This window comes from Bemisia tabaci, chromosome 4, assembly GCF_918797505.1.
Source record: "Bemisia tabaci chromosome 4, PGI_BMITA_v3".
Lineage (NCBI taxonomy): Eukaryota > Metazoa > Arthropoda > Insecta > Hemiptera > Aleyrodidae > Bemisia > Bemisia tabaci.
Window position 1 is genome coordinate 30,362,633 of NC_092796.1, and position 21,191 is coordinate 30,383,823.

A 21,191-nucleotide genomic window follows, 5' to 3' on the forward strand; every position below is an offset into this window, starting at 1 on the left:
TTCAACTTGCAAAATGAAGTAAGTATAACTGTTGTATCATTGGAGAGCGCATTAAGTGCAAAACTGAACTACATTCTGCAACCGGGAACTAAAATTTCTAGCTCGTTTTGTTGTCCCGCTGCACGTTGTTTCTGGACCAAGTCAGAAATTTGAGTTCCGAATTGCAAAATGTAGTCAATTTCATAAATGATTAGATAGTGCTTCTTATGTTCTCTATGCTTCCATGGTGACAGCGGACAGGACACATGTAACAAGGAAACTTTAAGGGTAGAATTTGGCAGAAAAGGGTACCATTTTATGAGAGACAGCCGTATTAAAAGCACTCCGGCGGAATAATGTGAACTTACTACTGTTTCGCTGAAATCACTTACTACTGTCTCATGACTTGTTTTTTACACACAAGAAAATATTGCTCTTTTAACGGAACCAGTTCGATAATTTGAACTGGATCGGTCGAATTTTGATTTGTTTTATTCTTTGTAATCATTTGACAGTTATTGCTTGAAGAGTTCGATCGTAAAATCGGATTTTAGGATTTCGATAGTGAACGCTCTCTAGGGACCTAAGAAGTAAGTTCGACCGATGAAGTGACTAAATTTGCGCAAATTATACGAGCAGGCGATGGACTGAAAATAAACGCTTAACCGAGCGCTCCTCTGATTTAATTACATCGCGAAGCTGTAACTGTTTACAAGTAATAGGCATTAGCGAACAGATGCACATCTCCATGATAATGACAGTAATACCTCTGCAGACAGATAATAGAGTATTAAGGCCATCAGATTACTGAATTTACAACATTCAACTTATTGTTAGCTGATAAGCACAGAGCAATTCTTTTGCAGTAGCTAACAATTCCCTCTGGTTACTTCTTGTTACCTCTTCGTAAAATCACGGATTTGAAAAACAAGTCATACATTTCGCAAAGCTAAATACCAATTTTTCGTCCCCCTAAGAGAGAGCTCTTACATGTCACGGGACTTTGTTACTTAAGTCTGACGGAAAGTTTACGCGGGCGACGGTACTTAAATTGCAAACTCCCGGCCATGCAAGAGCTCAATTCATTGACGAAGCCAGAAGTTTTTCAAGGACCAGGAATCTATGGCCAAAACTTTCTCATGATGGGGGGCGGGGGTGGTTCAAGGGTAAGACTACCCTCTAAACCGCGAAAGAAGTCGCGTTTTTTGGGGAAATTTTCTAGTCATATGGGGGAAAGGGGCCTGCCTACGGCGCGCGACTGTCCATTCGCGCCGTCAGCCTCTTGGCGATCGGCCTAGACAATGACCGGAGAATTCGGCGGTGGGCAGGGTGCAATCTTCACGACAAGGTTGCCGAACTTCCACGATCAGCACGACAACTCGGTGAACGGCAACACTGCGCGGCGCACAGTGGATTCCGTCAGTTAGAGAGGTTGGACATGACATTTTTAACTGAAACTGCAAATTTTGATGTTTATTTTGTCACATTTCAAATTTTAAGGGGTGTATCCGAAGGCAAATTTCACAAGGAAACCAATGGAACCACTTTCAGAACCTCAAAATCTTGTATAACGGAGTTGAAAGCTTGTAAAGTTTCCAAATTGTGTCCGACCTCACTGGAAAAAGAAAACACATTGGATCTAGAGTCCAGACTCTTAAAAACATCGACAAGAAAAAATACTCTTGATTCAATCACAATCTAGCTTAAATCAAGAACCAAACCTCTTAATCTGAGCGAATTTTCTTTTGATTTAAGCTTAAATCCGATTGAATCAAGAGTATTTTTTCTTGTCAAGGTTTTCAAGAGTCTGGACTCTAGATCCAAAGTGGGTTTTTTTTCCAGTGCTCTCCTATTGACTCGATCCACTGTGCGGCGCGGCGGACTGTTGCCAGGTACCACCGGTAAACGACCTCTTTCCTCTCTCCGGTTTTGGCGGTCAAGCGAGAGGCCGAGCGTCGCGTCCGGAGTGTCTGGACGTGGGATTGCGGCACGGACGGCGGCCGACGTCGACGTCGGCGGCGGCATGAGCTACCGGCGACTCGCGCCCCCGTCCACGGGCTGTTGTCATTATCGCCTTGCACAACCATTATGGATCACGGAGATCCGAGAGCGTCGAGGGGGAGGAGGGGGGCGAGGGGGGGGAGGGGGGCGCAATTACATAATGACGTGGCGCAGCGGTGGTTATGGCTGCGCCGGAGCCCGAGCCACATGGTTGTGAAAACCGCGGTCGGGGGGAGAGTCGAGCCGCGGAATGGACCCGCGGATCTGCCGCCCCGCCGCACAGTGGAACGAAGTAGTAGAAGAGATCGGACATGAAATTTTCGACTATAACTCCAAATTTTGATGTTTAATTCGTCCCATTTTAAATTTTAAGGCGTGCCGACAGACGAAAATTTCACGACAAAACCAATGGAACCACTTTTAGAACCTCAAAAGCTTATGAAAACTGAGTTGTAAGCATTTAGGGTTTCCGAATTTTGTCCGACCTCTACCAGTGACTCGATCCACTGTGCGCCGACACACGGTGAATCGAGTCAATAGGAGAGGTCGGACAAAATTTGGAAACTTTAAAAGCTTATAACTCCGTTCATACAAAATTTTGAGGTTCTGAAAGTGGTTCCATTGGTTTCCTCGTGAAATTTTCTTCTAGACGCACCCCTAAAAATTCAAAATATGACGAAAAAAACATTAAAATTTGCAGTTAACGTAAAAAATTTCATGTCCGATCTCTCTAATCGACTCGATCCAATGTGCGACAACACGTACGGTTCGGCCGTAACTTCACTTAAGGTCCGCGCTCCTAACGTGGGCACATCAGGCATAGTACTGAAATCAATATCGAAGATATTTATGGGGTTCGAATTTGGACCGCGTTTAGCAGAAAGGAGAGAAACACACACCTATTGCCAAATTTAACTGAGAAATTCAATTGAAAATTCAATTTTTTAAAAAAAAGTCAACTATAAACACAAATTTTTCAGGCGTCACAAGAGCAAGAACGGAGAATTTGCAGGAGTCAGAAATTTTGCGGAGTTCATGCTTGAGAAGAAACTACTAGGTGAAGTGAGCATGAGGATATCCTTGCTTTTTAAAATGAACTATTCTTAGAGAAGATATGAGAATATGACCTACTAATCGTCCTAATCTGCTAAAATACACGAGATAAAATGGAGAATGCCGCCTGATGACGTCACAGGGCGGCAGATTTTCTCACCTTTCAATCTATTTTTCTTTAATTTTTCATACCACAAAAAATTATGAAAAATGCCGCAAACCAAGTTCTTAAGTGCTCTCAGATGCAACGATAGACATTTTTCGAGCAAATTGTCCATTCAGACACGTGAAATACGGTTAGGCTGATTCTATTGTACAACTCAATCGGGTGGGCATGGACGTGGCCTCTTTTTGCGTGAATGTTGGATTTTATTGGCAAGTGCTCTGACGTGGAGGTTCGATCTCATGCTCTTGGAGGCAACAATTTTCTCACTCCCGCGGTTCTGACCTTGATTTGCGCTCTTCATGACCGTTTCAAGTTGGCATTCTAACTCCTTACATTCATCCACACCGCAATGCTTCATTGTAGATTCAAGCTAGTGGTAAAATTGGCTGTTTTTAAGATCCGTGGTAACGCCACGCATACGTTAAAGAGAGCTTCAAAGTATACCCACAATGTACTGACTCCTTGGTTTCAGGGAAAAAATACACCGAAAAAATAATTTTGGGGTAGGCGGAACGCCGGAAAATTTTGGTCTCGGATAACCGAAACTTTTTGTCATAAGGACCGAACGTCGATTCAAGGAGCTATGCAAATGTTTCATACAAAGATATATAATTTTCGCAGGCGATTAGTCAAATTAGGCTATTGTATCAAATGCCTGAGCAGATGGTCAAAATCCGACGGTTTACTAAATTTTGAAAATTTAAGACGAAATGCTAACGAGCGTTTAATATTTTGAAAAAAAATATGACTTATCAAATCTACGGACGCTCCATGTTCCTTCTTCTTCAAATAATCCTCATGTACTTAAATGTGTCAGGAATTTTCGATTTAAGTACCGATTACAACGTAAAATTTTGCGAGAAACACGATGTTGCCAATTGTTTTCTCTGAAACAAACTCCAAAACTTAAAAAAAAAACACTCTCTAAGTTGATCTACATCAAGTCAAACTCTCCAAATAAGGATAGGGAGCAGGGTTGCCACTCTGTTTGGGGACTTGAAGACTGAAAACACGGCAACCTTGTTAATGTATTTGCTCCCTATCCTTGTTTGGAGAGTTTGATTTGATATAGAGGTGGACTCTCAGGGTAGCGTGAAATATCCCCCCTCCATTACAGACTCAACTTTGAGAGCTTGTTTTTGGGTTTGGGGTTGCTTTTAGAGAAGACCAGTGGCACTATCGTGTTTCTCGCAAAATTTTACGTAGGAATCAGTACTTAAGTCGCAAATTCCTGACACATGCAAGAGCTCCATTCTCTAAAGTAGCGAATCGAGGTACATGTTTTTTGCATTTAGCTAATCAGCATCGCCCGTCGATAACGCTGCCGCTGGATACACTAGTTCAGCTCAAGAACGATAGGAGGAGCTCGTCAGGTGTCCCAGTAAAGCCACCGAAAAGCGAAAGTGTCGAACACAACTCGCATCGATCTAATCACAAAACGAGAGCAGGTCACACTTCACTTTTGAAAACTTTGTTGGGGCAACGAAAGTTAGATCTGGCCACGGGCTGTTTGACTGTTCGACTGTCATCAGCATGATTTCTCTGACTGTCGGGGCCATTTAGAGTCATTATTCTCTAAAATGATGAATAAGACCAAAACAAAACTTATTAATTAATTTTGTTAGGCTATAATTTGTTCCTGAGGAATCTTAATAGATTTTGAGCGGGAGCATTTCCTCTCTCCTCGAAAACATCATTATCATGCAGTGAGTTTTAGCGAAACTGCCACTTGGAATCTTGCCATCCTGGACTAAGAAATTTTCATGAGCTCTCTATTCTACATATAAGGTCTCAGGAAGGGGGGGGGGGGGCAAGGGCGCATGGCCCAGCGTTGCATGATTTGCCAGAAGTCCTTCTCCGAAAATATTCAATATGATTGCGAGTGGAATATCAGTGCCTCCTCCGCGAATTTCCGACTCAGTCAATGCAATCGCCTTTATTACTGCCAGAGGTTTATTCCGATCCAAAATTCCCTCATTAATTTATTATTGATGAAGTTTGGCAACGTTTTGTGACAGACGAAGTAATGCAACATTTATGTGTGTTCAAACCTTTAAACAGGTTTCTCTCAAAACTATGTTTTTTGACCTTACACTTTTCTCAGCATCTGGTGGGTGGATTTTCAAGAACTTTTTTTCGTTATTTTCCTTACCTTTTTTTCTTAATACAGACGAGAGACTTTGTTTTTACTATCAATAAAAAAATGAGTTAGAAAGTCCAACTTGCTTCCATTTTTTTATTCCATATATTTTTTTCCAAATATTCAGGAAAATTTTAATCTTCCATATTTCTCAAAATCGTCTCGTCTAAAGCTAAAATAAGGTATGAGGGGATCTAACAAACAAAAGTTTTTGAAAATCCGCCCAGTAGAACCGGAGAAAAGTGTGCCTTAGCAGCAGTGCACTGGAAAAAAAAAAACACATTGGATCTAGAGTCCAGACTCTTAAAACATCGGCAAGAAAAAGTACTCTTGATTCAATCAGAAACTAGCTTAAATCAAGAACCAAGCCTCTTAATTTAAGCGGATTTCCTTTTGATTCAAGCAAAAATCCGATTGAGTCAAGAGTATTCTTTCTTGTCAATGTTTTCAAGAGTCTAGACTCTAGATCCAATGTGTTTTTTTTCCAGTGCAGTGTGGTTCACATGGTGAAAATATGTAGGGACTGCAGACTCTCTCTAGGTTGAAAGCAAAATGCGGCCGCTATCAGCTGAGCGCTTAATTTTTTGACAGCTTCGCGTGGTAATTAGCGCAATATCACGAATCTACGATCGTTTCTAAGCCTTCTCTCTATGTCAGGAGAGTGTGATCTTAAGTTTATCATTTTCTTTCCCGTCGTTTTCTTTCGATTTTCGCAAAATAATCTGCTCGAAGACGAGACGGGCGCAGCAGGTGTCAGCGGCGGATCGTTTCTAGTTCAGAAGCGGGCGGCTAATGGATCATCTGAGAAGCACGTGTTCCAAGTTTCGGTTGCCGTCTGTTTGCCGTGCGAATTAGTAATTGCCTTCTTTGAGATAATTAGGCAATCACTGCCGCACCGGAGCCGGAGTACTGCGTTTATGCAGCCGGAAGATGCTCCATTAGCGCATCTTGAATATTTTAAGATAAGTTCTCGTCGAGGAGAGAAATATACGATTTATGAGGCAGGGTGTCGGGAAACCTGGAAAGTAATGGAATCGGGACTGGCCCGGGTAAATCCTGAAAAATTCCCCAGATCTACGGAAAAATAGGTGAAGATGCTCTCGACTCGGGATCAGGTGCACTGGAAAAAAAACACATTGGATCTAGAGTCCAGACTCTTGAAAACATTGACAAGAAAAAATACTCTTGATTCAATCAGAATCTAGCTTAAATCAAGAACCAAGCCTCTTAATTTAAGCGGATTTCGTTTTGATACAAGCAAAAATCCGATTGAATCAAGAGTATTTTTTCTTGCCAATGTTTTCAAGAGTCAGGAATCTAGATCCAATGTGTTTTTTTCCAGTGAATATACGATTTATGAGGCAGGATGTCGGGAAACCTGAAAAGTAATGGAATCGGTAATGGCCCGGGTAAATCCTGCAAAATTCCCAAGATCCACGGAAAAATAGGTAAAGAATGTTCTAGACTCGGGATCGGGTGTTTTAGTCTTTTGATTCCCCAGGTCTGAAGATTACCTTTTTTTTCCCCCATCATCCACCAGTTTTCTGAGATTTCTGAGAATTTTGTCAGATGCCTAGGCAAAAAGTCAAATAATCTTCCTAAGATTGATTGCACATACATCATTTTTAAAATGAATCAGAATCCTAAAAATGTGGTTCAATTTATACCATGTTCAGTTTCTTCAATTTGCCTCCTACCGCATTGTGGTTCTCCATCCTAGCGACAGACTGATAAATTGGCTACGTCCTAGTTTCAGATCGCAATTTTGGTAGTTCAAATGTAATCCGACACATAACCTTGTCAAATTCGCGCCATGGTGGTAAAAAACCGTCCAGGTGTCTCTTGCAATCGAAGCGTCTCGAGTTTAATGAGCCATTAATTGATTTACGACTTGTTAATTGTATTGCATTCACCCCATTGTCTCACACAGAATTTGAACACTAAACTATGTTAGTTTGTTTGGGTTTGAAACCTCGCAAATTAATTACGCAATTTTACGAATACGATTTATCGAATGATGTAGCCACTATCCCAGTCCACGACGCACAGTGCATCGAGTCAATGAAATAAGGTCGGACATAAAATCTTTGACTGTAACTGCAAATTTTGATGTTTATTTCGTCACATTTTAAAATTCAAGGGGTGCTTCTAGCAGAAAATTACACGAGGAAACCAATGAAATCACTTTCAGAACCTCATAATTTTGTATAAACGGAGTTATAAGCGTTTAAAGTTTCCAGATTCTGTCCGACCTCTCCCACTGACTCGATCCACTGTGCGGCGGTCGTATGAGGCAATGGTCAGACCGGGGCTTGGAACCATCTTCCGACGATTCCAAATTCGAGGTGGAAGCGCTAAACACTGGTTCGCGAGGGCCGGCCCGGCCAGTGACACGGCGGAAATAAATAATATTTACGATTTGATAGATGCCTGGGCATGACGGACTTTCGACTGGACGACCGCGGCCAATGGACGGTGGACTTGAGGTCCCGCTCCCAGTGGCGTGTCGTGCTTTGCGATTTATCGATAGATCTGTCATTTAAACCTATAGAAAAATATCGATAGACAGGGTGTTCGCATCGAGCACCTTAATAATCGATCTTTTACCATGGCTTTAAATGGGGGCAATATCGATAATCGATCATCCACGCTTCGCCACTGTCCGCTTCGCGAAATCACCGACCCAATCCGCGATCCGCCCAGGCCAACACCAACACCAACACGGCCCACTTCAGCCGCGAAAGCTCCGCCACTTAGCCTCCACAACTTAAACCATCGGAAATAGAGACTATACAGGGTGATCCAGGGCTAGACGGCCAAACTCCCGGAGCCGAAACACCCCCAAACCCCCCCCCCCCCTCCCCCCTTTAAATTGAGATTTCGATTTTTTTTCGATCATTTATGAATTCAGAGCATAAAAGTGCTGGGGAGTACAAATTTTCATGAGATTTGGTTCACAACCGTTTTCAAAATTCAGGAAAAAACGATTTGTATGTATAAAGCCGCTTTTATAGTGCTCTTCGGCACTCTGCGACACCTAGCCATCAAAGTCCCCTATCCTCCCAAAGCCGCTCAGGGAGTTGGCAAACCCTCATTTCTTATAAGACCCCCTGACGCCACCCTTTCACTAGGCGTCCCCTTCGTCTCCTCCCAGGAGGGACAAAACCAAGCATCCTCTTCTGCGGCCTTTTGTCCGTCATTCTATTGACATGACCATACCAGACAAGCTGTCTGGTCATGACGTCGAATATGATGTCATTTTCGACTCCCATGAGCTGACGCGCTCTTTCATTGCGGACCCGATCTCTCCTAGAAATTCCTGCAGCCCTCTTCCAGAAATCCGATTTTTCCTTTCACATTTCGGAGATAAATGGTTAAAATTTTATCAGAGTACTATAAGTACCATGAGAAAAAGATTCCAAAAGGAATTCCTTCCACTTAGCTGTATACACGGGCCATGGACATGTTAAAGTTCTTATAACCAAAAATGCATTAATTACACCAAAAAATTGGAAAACGGCGTGTTATGAACTAAAAACCATAGGCGGTTCTAGACCTTCATGTTTGGGGGTGCCCAGAGGTGGAAAATGTCGGAGACCGGCCCCAAAGGCGACGGTCGCTCAGGGGAGGCCTAATTTTCGGCCCTCAAGTTTTATCCCTTTCCTACCCTCCTTTCTCTTTTTCTCTCCTTTCTTTCTACTTAAATACTTATAAATTCAACGTAGAAAATTTTTAGCAAAACTTTCCACCAAAACTACATTCTTACCATAAAAAAAAACAGTAGAATCTTTGTAAAACACGGCTATCAATATTAATTCTGTTTAAAACATTTTCAATTAATTGCTGGGATTTTTTTCAGTGTGAGCGAATACAGAATCTTTAAAAGCAGTAATTTGGTCTTTTTTAGATCAATTTTCAGATTTAAAAAATTCATGAAATAAAAATATTGCCAATTTTTTGCGCTTCATAATACGATTTTTTCTTGACGTGTTTACTTGCCCAAAAGCCTCTTTCACGGTTCCGGTAACCGTACTTAATTTTTGCTTGGGTGTGCCCGGCACCCACTGGCACCCCCGTAGAACCGCCTATGCTAAAAACCTGGGCACAACAGATAAAAATTTTAACGTTTAATCAAGAACTTTAAATATTTCATCATGTTTTACCTATATTTTTAGTTTTCACTTCGTCGTGTCATTGCTAATTGCTTACGAACAACTATATTTTTGATCTCATAGTTCTAATAGAAAGTTTGTACCATTGTAAAATCTCCAAGTTATAATTCAAACTGATAGATTACTGATTCATTCCCTTCAGAAAGAACTATATTAAGGCCCCTCAATGCAAGCAAAACTCTCTCATGATGAAACAATAAAAAAACTAATTGTAAGTACGGAAGTTAAGGCAATAATAAACTATTTTAGTCACGATAATTACTCTTACTCCTTGCTCCTCCTTAGCAATTTAAAACAGCTTTGTTTCAATAAACGCATCCACACCTTGAATAAGCCGGCAGTCATTTTCACATGCTCGCCATCATTAAATCCTTCCTCAATCTAGAATAGTACAGTTCTGCGGCAGGTTTTCACCGACCCTTCCCCTTTTTGGATTTTATGATTTCCATTATTTTACTTCAATCCTTATTCTTCATTTCTTCTTCCTTTTTTCATCTCCCCCCCTCTCTCTCTCTCTCTCTTATTTTATTCTCTCATTACGCTATTAATTATCTCTTTTTGTCCTTGAAACGTTTTTTCAGTAGTTTTACTAGGTTCTTTCATCTTACAAATCCTTGCGCTAAGTTGCAGAGGTGTGAATGGCCGGCACCTCTATGATAAATATATTCTGTTACAGTTACTGCTACTGCTACTACCACCCTTTTTTCAACGTTCCTTTATAAATGAGCGATAATCCTTGAGTGATCAAATTGATAATTTTTAAACCTTGATCCCACGCTTCAAGAAAAAAAAAAAATCACTTTCAGTTAGATGTGAAAAAAGGAAAGAATCGAAAAAGAACCTTCCAATTTTTTCCTTTATTGTTCAATAAACAATTCTGAATCCTCTTTTCATCTTTATTCCCACGGACTTTTAAGGCTCTACTTTATCAAACTCATTAAGATGAGTACGTATTAATTTGTCACTCCCGCGTCTAGCTCTTGGTTTGATATTGGTGTTCTTGGTCCTCTCCTTTTAAAATTGGCTCGTATGTTACAGTTCTATTGAAAAGATAACATCGCGCCATCGACTCATTTAGATTCTCCTGAAGAAAAGTTTGCTTAGGAAATTAGAGGTGCTCTGAACGGATTATTTTCCAAAGGCCAATTTTCATAAATGTCATTGAAGTTTGCGCATTGGGTCCAACCTGGGCCTTTAAAGTTTTCTTATCCTTCAGTACTTGTCTCACGGCACAAAAAGTCTTTTTCTTAGACTAGCTTCTTCACAGGGTTGCCACAGAATTTAGAAAATGAAATTCCCTGACATTTCCCTGACACATTTTGGTGAAATTCTTTGACAATTGAAGATGTGACGGATGGTTGAGAAGGCATAATTGAAGATAGTTTTCAGGCAAAATTCCTTGTTCAAAATTTCCAACCCATTCTAGAAAGCAAATTAAGGTGATTTAACACATTTTCCCTGGCACTTCCGTCATTTTCCCTAGCATTTCCTGGTTTTCCCTGACTTTTTAAAATTTTCTGACATTTCCCGGTTTTCCCTGACACTGGCAACCCTGTCTTCACCTACGGAGCAACTTTGTGTGTTTTCGAGTTGGTGTGTTTTCGTTCTCAACGATTCATTTATCAACAAGAGCAAAATATAGAGGAATTGAAAGTGAAATGTGGATGTTTACCTGGGACAGTTGGCGGGCAGTCTCTCTTCCTCCTCGTCAGCGGTGACAACTATTCCAAAAAACGTCAGCAAACACAGAAGCTTAAAACAATTCATTTTACCATTCATATCGGTCCCGAGCACGCAAACACCTCTCGAGTCAAAACGTAAACAAAAACCGGGAATATCACAGCCGGAAGAAACTCCGCGAAAACGAAAAAAAAAAAACGAAACAAAAGAAAAAGAGACGAAACCGCGGACAACGAAACAAAAAAACAACGAAAAAAACAAAAAAAGGTTAGGATCACACTTTGTATTTCATTTCACTAGGGTATCACTTGGTTTTCCTCCGGTCTGGGCTGGCGTCGTGGATATGTGCTTCATCCCCGCGGACCCTGCGACAGAGAGAGAGAAAACAGATTGATGAGTTTGGGAACTTGAAAAAATTGCGATTCGACAACTGCGTTGTTTTTTTCTCCTATTTTTTAAAATGCGATTTTGTCGGCGGTGTGAATCTTTGTCTGTCTCGTCGACGGAAGTTCCCGACACATGCACCGGTGAGAAGATGTTTTCGGGGCGAGGACAGACAGTGACTGAGCGAGCGAGTGAGCCGCCCGCCGTTTCTCGCGACCGCACCGCGGCGGTCGCGGCTGCGGCCCGCGGGAGACGCGCGGTGCGACGCGACGCGTGGGGCACGCCACAAACACCTTGCTCGCGCCTTCGACTGGGGAGTGTGGCAACCCGCACGGCAGACACCGCACTTCGTCTCGCGGACTTTTCCAACCGTGGGCGTGGGTCGTGCCGTGGCGTCACAAGAGGGATCATATGCTGCAATCACACGCTGCATGTGGCTTGAATGTGGAAGTCATCGGCCCAATCGCGCAAAATTCAGCAATAATTCTCAGCGATTATCGGATAATGTCGGATTTGTCTGAACTATTCGAATAGATTTGATACACATCTGGATGAAAATAACTCGAATTTGCGAAATTGCTGTTGGGCGATGACTGTTAACTTCCATATTCACCTGCCAAATTCAGCGTGTGATTCCGGCAATAGGACTTTCTACTGGATCAGTTGACCGTTTGACTTGGTGCAGGATGAGACCATGGTTGCCTTTGCCTCTAATTCTTTGGACGGATTTAACTAGGAACAGCTTAACTACATTTCACATTGCCAAATTTTCACTCGTATTTGCCAATATGAAATGTAGTTAAGCTGTTCCATTGTTAGATCCGTCCATATAGAAGCAAGGGCAACCATCATTTACATCCTTCACTAAGTCGAGCGCGCGTACATGTAAACGTCAGAATTAAACGAGAGCTTCATCTTTGACAAAAACAAATTTTTGCTCTACTAACGATAAAAAAAAGTACAAGTTTAAGAGAGGGCATGTCCTCCAGGAAATTTTAATGCATTTAAAGTAAACCCATGCTCCATTAATGTCTGCAAAGTACGGTACACCCGTCCTTTATTTTAATTTATCCTTTGTAGAACCCTCACATCATCACCTACTTCGGAACAAGACAAATTTTTTGAGCGGCAAACACACGTCACACAGTTATACAGTAAGCATTTTTCACTAAACACTTTTGGAAGGTTTACATATTATTAAAATGTGTAACTATTGTATGATTCAATGAAAAACAAATTGATAACGGTAAAAGTGAAAATGTTGAAACGTAGTTCCTAGCTTTTAAACAATTTCGTCATATTTTTTTAATTTCTAAAATTCATACACTCAACGCGCTATGCTTTTTCTAGGAGTCACCGTGAATGGTACTTTTCGTTTGTGGCATGCATGTTGATTATTGTTTAACCATGTTTTAAGTATAGAACCGTTTCGACACGAAGACCGGTATCCAAATAATTCGAGATCCTTAAAATGTTAAAACTTATGTCACAACTTTTAATTGGCAATTTACGATCCGTTTAAACTTATTGTTCAAAGGAAGGAGCTAATAGGAGGAAAACAAGATGATAAACATTAAAAATGCCAACTGTCATACACTGCCGTTTTCATGAGTTTACCACGGATGATAGGGTAAAATTATTAAAGGAGTGGTAACGGTGAGCCATGACCCACTGTTAAGTGTCAGACAGTGCACAATGACTGTTTTTATTACAGGTTTGCATCATCCTTATTAATCACGTACAGTACATCTTGATATTAGCTAAGTTGATTTTATTTCACGAGAGATAAGCTATGGACTCATAACCAAGACTTTTACGCAGAGACTCCCTATTGGACCGTAACCTCAGGCGTTTCGAGCCGTCTTAAAGGTTGACAGTATTGATAACTATTTGTGTAATAAATAATTTTATTGCTTATGCCCTTCTTAAATCAGATCTGCAACAGTCGCGATAACTCCCATGGCATTTGCTTTTAATTGAGAAAGAAACACAAACTTCTGTTTTTTGCGCCAGACGTACGATTAAAGAGACCATTCGAAATTTTATTACAAAGTAGTTTAAAGAGTGTGAAAAGAAAGCGAAAATTACGTGTTATACGTGTGCCGTGATGAGCTCCATCAAATGTATGGCTTGGCATATTTTTGTGAGAGTGAGCTCGCACTCGAACTGCCGCAGACTAGACGCACTCTTTGGTTTGACTACATTTTGCAATACGGAATTAATATTAATGGCTCTTTCATAAAAGCATCGGCCACCGTAAAGAAATCAATGGGGGCAAGTGTTGCTTCTTAAATAAATCAAAAATAGTGATTTCTTACATTAAATTGTAGCTCAAATGTCGGTATTGTTTCGAGTATCGTCGTCATTGGATTTATTTGGAAACTACCTAAATCAGGAAAAAACCTTCAAATCGTAAGATAGGCAATAAACCGTTGTTATACGCAAGCAGTCAAAGCCTGCAAACCCGCAAAATCTTTCGTGATGGGCCAGAACCCCTTTTTGCAGTTCGATGGCAAAAATCGTCGAACATTCTCACTGAAAAATTCTTCTGATTTTTCTGTTTCTCGGTACAGATCTGGAGAAATTTTGAGGCAATTCTGTCACCAATTTTTAATTCAAAACATTGAAAATAGGAGGTAACTTCAGAGAATTTAGTTTCTTTTTGTCTTGAAGGGAATTTCGATTGGGAACGGGGTCAGTAGTTTAATTGAAGGAAATGTATACGAGTGACGACCCATGAATTTTGGAAAAAGGCTATTAAATTGATCGCATTGAAAAATCAATTGAAGTTCGAATCATCCATGTATTCTGAAAGATAAAAGGCCGCTCACTTTTGATTTTAAGGCAGAACTTCGGAGGAATTTTGGCCGTGGGTAAAGAAATGAACGTCATGGGATGTATTGAATCCCAGATTTAGGAAATAAATTGTAGAAAACTGACTTAGCGGATCTGAAATTTGTTTGTGGGAGCACCCTATCTTGCATTGTGTGCAAAGGTAAATGCTAAGAACAGTTTTTAAAAATTGTAAACTCTTTTCCTTTCCTATTCCGAGGAGATTTTTTTTCCATAGCCCACCCGAACTATTTCGTTGACAATTGGGAAAATATGTTTTGCGGTCCTTTTACGCCGTGTATGGAAGTCACGAAAGATAGAAAAATATCTACACAAAAAATTACAGCAACTAAAACCACTGGCGATTTTTAGTTGGTCAGATAACATATAAGACATATTATTCATTAATGCATCATAGTTTTTGACATACTGACCCAAGTAGAATTTTTCGACGGAAAAATCGTGATATTTAGAAATTAAGTTGCGATTTTTTTACGATTTTTTGGCGATAAAATTGCTAGGGTCATCAACATCTGAGCGATTATCCTCGATCTTGTCGTAATTTTATCTCTATAAAATCGCTTTCAATACAATCGAAATTTTACCTCAATTTATCACGATTTATTGTTCGATAATATTGCATTTGAATCGCCGTCGATAAAATCGCGATTTTATCGCAAATTTATGTCATGAAATCGCAATTCATAGCAATTTTTCATCCGATAATATTGCCATAAATTGACGTCTATAAAGTCGCGATACACTCTCTGGTACTGTTCGCGATTACTGCTACTTGAGAATCTGCGGCACTTATACAATAATTCACAAAAACAAAACCCCCCAAACAATGAAAGTTATACGTACTTCAAAACAACGAAGGAATCTAACACCGTGAGTCCATCAAAATCGATCAGTGATTTCACAAGAAGAAACTTTCGGATCAGAGTTTTAATAACAATCGTCTACGATAAAACACGGTAGAAGGCAGAGGGTCTGTAGAAAGTTTCAACAATAAACGATGTGATAAAGAACCGTTAGTTAGAATAAAGTCTTTGATTCCACTAAGATAACCGCAAGAGGAGATAAATGCATTTGTACCGAAAGTTTAAGTTCACTTTTTGAGCTAAAAACACAAGACGTTGCGCACGGCAGAGAGTGAGAGTAACGCGGAAAACTCTAAAACGTTAGAACGTTACTCTGCTAATGTATACAAACAAATGAGAATAAGTCGAAAAGTTTAGATGCGCGAAGGAGAATAATTTATTGATTGATAAGTTTAAGAAACCGGCAAAAGACAAATTTCAGCGGAGAGAGTCGGAAGGGGCAGTTCACTATTTGTAGTTTTAGATTTATTACCGAAGATTCGATTGAAAAGATCTATCTGCGATACCCGAATGTTGAAATTGATGAAAAAATACCGACTTGGACGACGCAGGACTGACAGAGTGTCCTCTCGCAGAATGGAGCTTGCGGACTAATCCAAAACCCACCAGATGGAAGGGTCAAGAACCAGAGTTGCTAGATTGGCATGCGATAGTTTTGCGCAGTTCCAAATGGGCCACATACGCCTCGCTGAAATGGAACCGATTTCAGTTACATCTTTTCAATGAGATTTGAAAAATTGACCGTCGGAATGGCGCAGTGGATCGAGCCAATAGGAGAGGTCGGACACAATTTTGAAACTTTAAACGTTTATAACTCCGTTTATATAAAACTTTGAGGTTTTAAAAGTGATACCATTGGTTTTCTTGCGGAATTTTCTTCGTGAAGCACCCCTTAAAATTTAAAATGTGACGGCTTAAACATCAAAATTTGCAGTTTTAGTAAATATTTTCATGTCCGGCCTGTCCAATTAACTAGATCCATTGTGTGGCGGAGGAGGTGAAGAACGTAACGAAATACACGGAATCAAACTGAAGATTTCGGGGAATATAATACAGACTTTATTTTGCGATACAGCACTGAGCTTATTCTAGAATCAACGTAAGTGCTATTGATTCCCCTATGCGGAGAGGAGCTTTTCTGGATGAGCCAGAAATAATGGTTCCATATCTCGAATGAATTCCAGATCAGAAATTCCATTCGCTTTAAGCTAATTGGTCCATGGTCCAGCTTATCCTGAAAATCCCGCAAAACCGTGCTTTCTACCGGAAAATCCGTACGTATTCCTTACTTCCGTATACAGACTTTCTAAAACCCGTGATTTTCAAATGTATTTGTTTTTTTTTCGTATGCGTTAGACCCCTCGCCATTTTTATAAAATTAGGGTTTTAATTGGAGTTCATTCCGCAATTAGGAACTACAATTTCTGGCTCGTTTGTAAAAACACATAGTCTAAAAGGGAACTAATAGCTCATACGTTGTTTTTTAAACTAGGCCGGAAAAGATAGTCCCACATTGTAGAATGGTGTCCAATTAATATAGACGCGTTACAAAAAATAATCTTTTTTCAGCTGAAGGCACGTAACTCCATTTCAAAGTTGCGAAACCATCTCGAACAACACATTTTTTCACAGGAATATAACTGTTAAATCCGTGTTCAACATTTCGCTAATTTTCGAAAGTACGGAAGAAAAATTAAGGAAACTTTCGGTGAAAAATTCCCATCATTTTCCTGATGGACGTGCGATTTGAGAGTGGAAATTTCGTAACGCTGAAATGCACTTACGTTCTTTTATCTAGGGAACGACGAAAAGTTGAAAATATAGGAGCGGCTAGCACTCGACTATTTCAACGCAACAAAACTGCGTTCACTGTATTTGGAGCCGAATACACATGCGGAGGGGGGGGGGGGCTCCGACAGAGTTGCCACTTGATTTTCGAAGGGAGCCCCGTTCCCCGAAAACGTCCCCCTAGGCGGCGGGGGCCAAGAGAACAGAACACCGCATAAAAAACTGGAGCACCTATACCGGGAGAGTATACAGTAATACATTTTTCTGGTATGTAAGACATTGGCGCCGCTTCTTGATTGGTATACGAGTTTTAGGGTATCCTGAATTTCTTTAGACCGTTAGAAAAAAAATATTTCTAATGGTCGATGGGCGTCCCGCAGTTTATGGCAAACCTCCTAGGGGGAAAACAAAATTTTGGGGACAAAAGGGCAGCCAATCTATGCGTTCAAATTATCCAGAGTGATTTATTATTACAATTGTTGCGATCGTCGTTGCGAAAGCACGTTAGTTTTCGAATAAACGCTCATTTATGAACATTCTTGGCCATTTTGGTTTGATATTGAAATCTGAAGACTGGCAGTAACATTATTCGTTTTCAAAGGTTGGCTGCTTTTTTGGGCCCTAAGAGCTCCATATTTCGGCATGTCCGTACCGGAGACAAGTCCGTACTCTCCTGATAAAGGAATTTTGGCCAAATTCTGGTCCGACAACACTGCCACGCTCTATATTTAGAAAGAGTAGTACCAATTACGGCACATCCGCGGAGGATATAAATAACGTTTAACCATCAGCAATTGATACGATCATCAGCGATGGAGGCTCCTTCTGGACGCGTCGCCGGTGCCGGCGCGGTGTCGCCGGAGCCGGAGATTTAGATGAGCAGATGACTCTCGGATTGACCTAGCTTCAACCAGTGCGTAGCCTCCGGCTTGGAGCCCCGGTCCCCGTTACAGCCACCACATAATTCACACCAAGTTCAAAAGATGAGCAAAATCCCCTCCAAGGTCAAGGGCTCACCGCGCCTAATTTTCAAATGCCCAGCAGGAGGAGGAGGGGGGATCCAACCGTTACGTAAAGTAATCTGGGGGCGGGGGGTGTCTAGTCTGCCGTGCTAAGGAAGAACGCCGTATGAACATTCGAGAGTTGCCAAATTTTCCTTGATAGAACATGTATTTTTGACGACATTCATGCACATTTTTCTTTTAAATTTTCGGATGTATTAGATTAAATTGCGTACGAAATTGTCTGAAAATTTGGGGGAAAAATGTTCACAATTTTCCCTATAAATTCGGTTTTTATCGAAGGAAATTTGGCAACGTCTGAAGGCTCATACGGCGTTCTTCCGTAGCACGGCAGTAGTGTCTCGGTCTGCCTCGAGGAGAAAACAAGAGACGCAGCTTGAATTATTACTGACCGCGTGACATCCCCAACTTAAAAGGCGTTGAAGCGAATCATCTCTGATTGAATGATGGCTCCCGCCAATTTCCGCTGCTGGCTGCTGCGAAAATATTAGAGTTCGTCAGTAATGACATAGGATTTTAGTAGCAGCGTAATAACTGGAAAACGAAAAAAATGTTTTATTGAAACTTGGAAATCGATTCTTGAAAGCAAGTGCAACCCTTCGCACACGTTGGGATAATCATTGAGAATATCAAAGACAAGAGAATAGACCTACTAACTTTTACTTTCAGGGATTCAAAATTTCCTCATGGACACTTATGAGTCAGGAACAGTTGTCACCTTTGTGTTGACAGTTGAGCACCATGGCCGGATTTACCTACTTGCCGCCCATGGGCCGCCTGTATTTTGCCGCCCTCTTCTCATTCATTTTGAAACATCAATAAAAACCATCAAGTGAACGTGCCGGAGGGAGAAGGGTGCGTAAGACGCGTTTACTTGTGTTGGACACATTTTTTGCGTAAGCCGTGTCAACACCACTAGCAAAAGTTCACGGAACTTCGCGCGAAAGTTCAGTTCCGTAAACCAATCTCTGTGGGGACAAGGCCTTTTATTTGTAAGAAATGAACTAAAAAATTAAGAAAGAACAAACATAAATGTGGTTTAATGAGTTTAACTTCCGCTGCCGTGCCGCGCTGACCACACTGTGCTTGGCGCAATGCGTGAAGTATTCATGTAGTCTTGTTGGCACTGTGCGTTTCACGCCGCGCCGCGCCGACCGCTGTTGACCGTACTGTGTTTGACGCAATGCGTGAAGTATTCATGCAGTCTCGTAGGCGCTAATATGTGTTTACATGCCGACCGCCGGGTCGAGGGCTTCTCCTTTTCATCTCAAGTCCTCGTCATCATTTCTCTTCGCGCCGCGCCGCTCCAGGCCAAATTACGTGTTTGGTTTCTCTCTTAACTCAACTAATTAAAGGTGCGCAGTCTTTTGTATCGCCGAAATACGACAAAATTGGATTTTAATGAACTCTCAGGAAATGAGAGATTTTGTCACCTTTTCTTATTTGTAATTTTTTTCTGAATCCGATTTTTTTGTACCTGCATTTAAAAAAAATTGCAAAATTTGCCGCCCCCTAATTTTGCCGCCATGGGCCGTGGCCCATGTGGCCACCCACTTGATCCGGCCCTGTTGAGCACAGAGACAAGAGACCCTCCACTGGCCTCTTGGCGGTAGGTGGAAGCTTTTACTTTTGGGGATTCAACACTTCCTTATGGACAATTATAAGGGAGCATCAGTCATCACTTTTTTTTCGGCTGTTAACCTACCTACATGGTGGATGATGAGCTTCGGGTGACGTCATGAACAAACAAGTTTCCCAAACTTCGGTCATTTTCGGCTTGTTTGCGAAACGAAACTGCCAACACGTTGTTGAACATCAACCATATAGCTAAGTCAACAGTAGAATGTTGAAGTCCCGAAAGTAAAAGCTTCCACCATGTCCAAGATACTAGTAGAGGGTCTCATCTGTGACACTGTGGAGGCCTAAAATACAGTAACTAATCAAAAATGGATTCACATTACCTCAACTCTCAGTATAAAGGGACTCTTGTTGAGAGGTTGAGAACGATGACTTAACTCGACCTTGAGGAAGTTAAGGGCACTTGTTCTCATGTGAAGCATCACTTACGCAGTCGGCCTCTCTAGTGGCGGAGTGTCTTCCTCCACCCCTGCGGTCGACTCATTCACACCCTGGACTCCTCCTCTGCAGGATGGCCGATCGCGTGAACGTTAAAACGACCGGTGGACGGTGAAACGCAACGAAACCAAGTGCATGAGCATCGGCTTTGATGCTAATTAAATGCATCATTTCTGTCATCTGAAGTGGCATGTGACCTCAATTAATTGCACTTGACTTCAGTTGAGCCCCAGCCTGCAAACCTCCACACCTTTCAGCCAATCGACGATTGACAATTGCTCGATACACGCGTTCGTGGCTGTTGGAAAATTTTCAACGTCGCAGATCGAGTTCCGTGCTTTTATCAGCAACCTTGAAAAGTGCTTCCAGCGAGAGAGGAAAGACGAAACAATCGGCTGAATTGTTTTCTTCGTGAAAGATAGTTGGACGCATTTAAGAATTTTCTCAAAAAGAACTATATCCACTTTTACATTGTTTCTTATCGTGCTCACCAAGAGCACACCCCAACTTTCCACTTCCACATAGTTCCATTTAGCTATATACGTCCAAATTCTCTGACAACTGAAGATATGACGGGTGGTTAAGAAGACATAATTGAAAATAGTTCTCAGGCAAAATTTGTTGTTCGAAACCTCAAATCCATTCTAGAAAGCAAATGAAGTTGATTTGACACATTATCTCTGACATTTTAAAATTACCTGACACTTCCCGGTATTTCCTGAATGTGGCAACCCTGCTGACTATTTCAGGCACTCGAGTTCTAGGCATCGAGGCCTTTTAGGCAGGGCCGGATCAAGGGGGTGGCTACATGGGCCGCGGCCCAAGGCGGCAAATCTAGGGGCGGCAAAAATTTGCAATTTTTTAAAGTGTAGGTATATAAAAAAAAACGGATTTATAAAAACAAAATTACAAACGAGAAAAGGCGACAAAATCTCTCATTTCCTGAGAGTATAGTAATTTCTAATTTTGTCGTCTCTTATTCGTGATACAAGAGACAGCACCCTCAATAAGTCG

The 21,191-nt window shown here is 41.3% G+C and overlaps 1 protein-coding gene across 6 annotated transcripts in view; it reads right to left on the bottom strand.

Annotated features, from left to right (window-relative positions):
* Positions 1-21,191, bottom strand: part of LOC109035992 (trehalase) — a 113,648-nt gene that overhangs the window by 68,251 nt on the left and 24,206 nt on the right. For 4 of the 6 annotated variants that reach the window (XR_011899753.1, XM_019049917.2, XM_019049907.2 and 1 more), the window contains exon 3: positions 11,184-11,556. Coding sequence is in view for 3 of the 6 variants with exons in the window: in XM_019049917.2 (XP_018905462.1) it covers positions 11,184-11,290 (107 nt within the window). In the remaining 3 variants the exon portion in view is untranslated. Of the gene's footprint in view, positions 1-11,183; positions 11,773-13,170; positions 13,187-21,191 lie in introns of those variants that run through there. The other 2 variants (XR_011899755.1, XR_011899754.1) reach the window with 2 other exon arrangements.